Source organism: Chiroxiphia lanceolata, chromosome 10 (genome assembly GCF_009829145.1).
Source record: "Chiroxiphia lanceolata isolate bChiLan1 chromosome 10, bChiLan1.pri, whole genome shotgun sequence".
Classification (NCBI taxonomy): Eukaryota; Metazoa; Chordata; class Aves; order Passeriformes; family Pipridae; genus Chiroxiphia; species Chiroxiphia lanceolata.
Window position 1 is genome coordinate 17936543 of NC_045646.1, and position 4205 is coordinate 17940747.

General features: G+C 41.6%; 1 protein-coding gene across 1 annotated transcript; it reads right to left on the reverse strand.

Moving 5' to 3' along the window:
* Nucleotides 1–901: 901 nt before the first annotated feature.
* KCNE4 (potassium voltage-gated channel subfamily E regulatory subunit 4) lies at nucleotides 902–3968 on the reverse strand. Its single transcript, XM_032697770.1, has 2 exons — nucleotides 3882–3968; nucleotides 902–3465 (listed from the first exon to the last, which is right to left on the reverse strand). Exon 2 carries the CDS (start codon nucleotides 3437–3439, stop codon nucleotides 2948–2950), a length of 492 nt encoding a protein of 163 aa, XP_032553661.1. The 5' UTR covers nucleotides 3440–3465; nucleotides 3882–3968; the 3' UTR covers nucleotides 902–2947.
* Nucleotides 3969–4205: the final 237 nt, after the last annotated feature.

The following is a 4205-nucleotide window of genomic DNA, read 5'->3' on the forward strand; positions in this document are numbered from 1 at the left end:
ACTGACCCGCTATTCCAGGACACCAAGGGTGTCCCAGGAGATTACATTGCTGGAGGGAAACACAGCCTTGCTGATGGGTAGCTTTAGCTCCACAGGAGCTTGTGATCAGGACCCAGAATTATTTAACAGAGAGTGAAGAGAGCAGAGCACAGCGGAGCAGGTTTTGTGGGAAAGCAAGCAGATATAACTCTATAGCAATCTGATTTTTGAAACAAGCTCAAACAAACCACACAAGCAGATCTTAGCTAGTGCTGGCGACCCTGTACATAGCCTGACAGATTTAGGGAAGTGCAAAGTTGCCTCTAAACATTCACCCTCTGCAATGGGAGCCCGAATCCCAAAACATCCCCTATTTGTGATGCTGGAAATGACAAAGCAGCAGTGAGACCCAGGGTTAAAGCTTGTGGCAAAGCCAGCTACATACCATGGCCACAGAGTGGAAATCCAGTGGGACCAGAGACCTGTGTCAGATACTTGCCCGTAAGCTAAACGCCAGCCCACACAATTTGCTACAATGCAAATCTAAATCCAAAAAACTCAAAATGCACTTTTCCAGAGGCTGAATTAGCAATGCAGGTTTCCACAGCAGCTGGTCAGCTTTGCCACCCTCCCCAGTAGCTCACTAGCACCTCCAGCCTCCTCGCAGGAGGGTGTCCCTGTGGCTCTGCCTGCACACACTGGGGACCTGAGCGTGCTGCCCGGTGCCCCGATGAGCCAACAGGTACTGAAGGCAGATCTGGAGCACCTGGCTCAGCCCTGTGGGCAATGCTGCAGTACTATAAAACACAAGGAATCATTTCAAAAAGAGGCTAAGAAAAGGATCCTGTACAAACTGTGCCCAGTCTCGTTACTGGAAATCTATTTGACGTAGTGAACAAACATGGAGACTTTTCCAGGAAAAGTGTTTCTTTATTTAAATAAAATTAGTGCCAGTAGAAACATAATAATAAACTTTAAATACATGAGACAATTATATACAACTCAATGTTAGGAATTATATACATCAGTTTTTTACAGATACAAATACATTTATATCAAAAGTAAAGGACGAAGGAGAAAGCAATGGAAAATGTGACAACTCGCGCATGTCAGTCTCATTTGGAAAGTTTCAGGATTCAAGTGATTCCAGGCAAAGTGCCAAACTTAATTTGGCTTCTTTCAAACTTAAAACAGCCCCTTTTAGAGTAAATCTACCAAAAAGCTTTATATGGTCTGATCCAAAGTTCACTGAAGTAGATGGAAAAACTCCCACTGCCTTCAGTCTGGCCCGAATCAGGCCCTTTGTGAGCACAATAGAGCCTTTGTTCTGCTGTGGTTAGTGAGAGACAGCGATCCCTGATCCCTCGGCATCCTACATCACATTAACCCTCTGAGCCCAACACAGGCTTGGCCCTTCCCAACAGCAGGAGCACAGCAGATTCCAGCTTCAGTTCATTTCTGCCATTTTCCAAGCTGTCTCTCCAGCTCTAATGCCAGTGGATAAATCACAGAGCTGTTTTAGTGCAGGAAATACGTGGAGACGTTTTGCAAATATTTTGCTGTGCAATGCTTTAGATTCAGGCTCTTCAGCCCTCATGCTTTAAAGCTAATCAAAACACTATAATAAGTTATTATAAAATATAAGGTATGGTTGAAATATTATTTTTTATTTTTATTATTTTTTTACTTCTTTTAAAAGTGCAATAATTTAGTAACAAATTTCATGAGCAGTTGAAAAATGTCACAGTACCATTAAACGAGGCGGGGGGAAGTTTGTGGTGGTTTTAAAACCTGGTTGCTAATAGCTTTATAGAAATGCATGTGTCACATGCAAGCTGATTAAAAAAAAGATGTAATGCAATGTTTACCTACACTGGCTTAAACAGAGCAGAAAGTCTAGATTCTTTAATGATGTAAATGAGTACAGTTTTACTGACCTCAAATGGAGAATTTACCTCCAACGGAGAAGCACAAAATCTTGTGCCTGTCCCTGACTCAGCTGATGACTTCAGTGGGGCCAGGAATACACCCTTACTAGGTTAAATTCTATTTGGAATTCCACCTATTTTTCAAGGGGGCATAACAGAGCAGCATTTGTTCAAGCCTTTCTACATCTTACAGCCTGTAACTAAGATCTTTTAGCATCTTCTTTAACTTACAGATCTTTGCCTTTAGTGACTAAATGTACATATCTTTAAAAAAAATACAAAAGCAAAAAACCAAACCACTTTTCCTACTAGTAACTCAGTCACAGGCTGAATTGCAGCAGAAGGTGTTGAACCTGACCCAGCCAGTACAGGTATAACTTAAGCAAAGACAGATATAAATGGCATGGATCTGAAATTGGGCTTCACAAACTGCCTAGAAATTTGGTGCCTTTTTTTTTTTTCTCCTTTGTCTTTCACTCTTTCTGTGCCTAAAGTCAGTCTCCAGACATGATGCAATCTCCCTTCAAGTACAACATCAACAAGTCTTCAGCTTTTGAGGCCTCATTGAGCAAATCTGCTGTTGGCTGTGGTTTGTCATAAGAAAAACACAGTAAAAGTACTTCTAGTCTATCACAGTTTTGTGTGAACAAGCATTATCCTTAGCCTTTAAGAACCAGGCACTTGCATTAGGGTAACTTCCCTAAACCTTTCCCAGATATTTACAGAAATCTGAAATATGCAGAGACATGCCAGTAATAATTACCTCGTTAGAAAAAACATGTACATTCTCCTTGTTCTTAGCTCTCATAGTAAGAAATAATAATGGAAAAATTTAAAATTAAGCAACCCAGTTATGTGCAAGTTACACTTTGGGGTTGGGTACCACTGCTTCCTTGTCCTGCCAGCTCTCGGGAGCGCCTCTGGCCCAGGGGCACAGATACCTGTTCAGAGTTCATTGGAGAGCAGAAAAGTAGAGCCACAAGTTCTTAGTGGGAGCTCCACTCACGCTTTGGCAGCTGATCAAGGGAACCCTGCAAGTGCTAGGAGTTCTTATGGATGTTTTCCACAGACCCCTCGCTGCTCTCGTTGAGGAGCGTTTCTGACACTTCCCCTAGTTCAGTATCCAGCACTTCCTCCTGGATGGTGAAGTGCACATCTGGGGAGGAGGATTCGGAGCTCACGCTGCTGCCTTCCATGGAGCAGATGGCACAGGACAGGGATGGCACCATGCTCTCCTGCAGCATGTTCAGCATCATGGGGATCTGGACAGATTTCAGCCCCGCCACGGTTGGTAGAGGCTTTACAGCTTCCCCCCATTCTCTCTCCTCATCTTTGTAGAGCAGAAGCAAATTGGATGACTTCTCTTTTCTTTTGGATTTCATGTAGCCAAGCATTATCCCTATCAGGAAGATCCCATAGAAAGACATGACAATCAGAATGTAAAAATACTCGTTGCTGTTGTTCTTCTCTGTGCTGCGGGATTCAGCATCAAGCATGGCTTGGGTCACATTTACATGGTCCATCTTCAGCATGGAAAGTGTTTTACCACAGCTAAAGCCTGGAGGAGAATGTGCATGGATATGTAAGATCAAACTTCAGAGCAAAGATATAAAAGAAACAACTGAAAAAAGATTGCCCCCAACTCTTCCTTGCTACTTGTAAGTTTGCAAACCCCATACCTGATTGAAGTTCACAATCTATCATACCTCTGCATTACTATTTTAAGTGCATGAACTCTTATTAAGATACAGAAAACATTAAAGAAAACACATAATACTAAATTATCTTGAGTTCTAAGCTGAATTATAAAACACCCAATCCACATAATTAAAGAAAGAAAACTATATAGAAATACCCTGCTAGGCACTTAAATATAGTTTTGTGCTACTTGATCATGTTTCCATGGTGGGGGAAAGTTAGAGGTATTATTTTGTTCAATGATACAGGAAAAAAAATAATCAAAAAGCAACTTACGTTGGTATGCAAATAATTCCTCCTTTTGCAAAACTCAAGAGACCTTTCCTCTACCAAATGCCGGGTGTTCTGAAAACTTTCCTCTGCTGCAGTTGGAATAAATAGCTCTCAAGAAATGTTTCATCACGTGTTTTAGAGGCACAGTTTATAATAGTTTTGTGTTGGAGTCAACAGATGAACTTGAAGGATTGCAGTTCAACCCACTGAACTCTTAACAGCTGTGAAAAGAAAAAGAGTTGGGAATTCAGAATTTACTCTTTCCTAACCAGTTTAGCACTGCCTCTTTCAGCTTGTGAATCCATTCCTTTCACATCCCAATTGCTA

Excerpts from the sequence above, each read along its gene's own strand:
- KCNE4 (XM_032697770.1), bottom strand. The coding sequence starts at position 3,439 with ATGCTGAAGATGGACCATGTAAATGTGACCCAAGCCATGCTTGATGCT.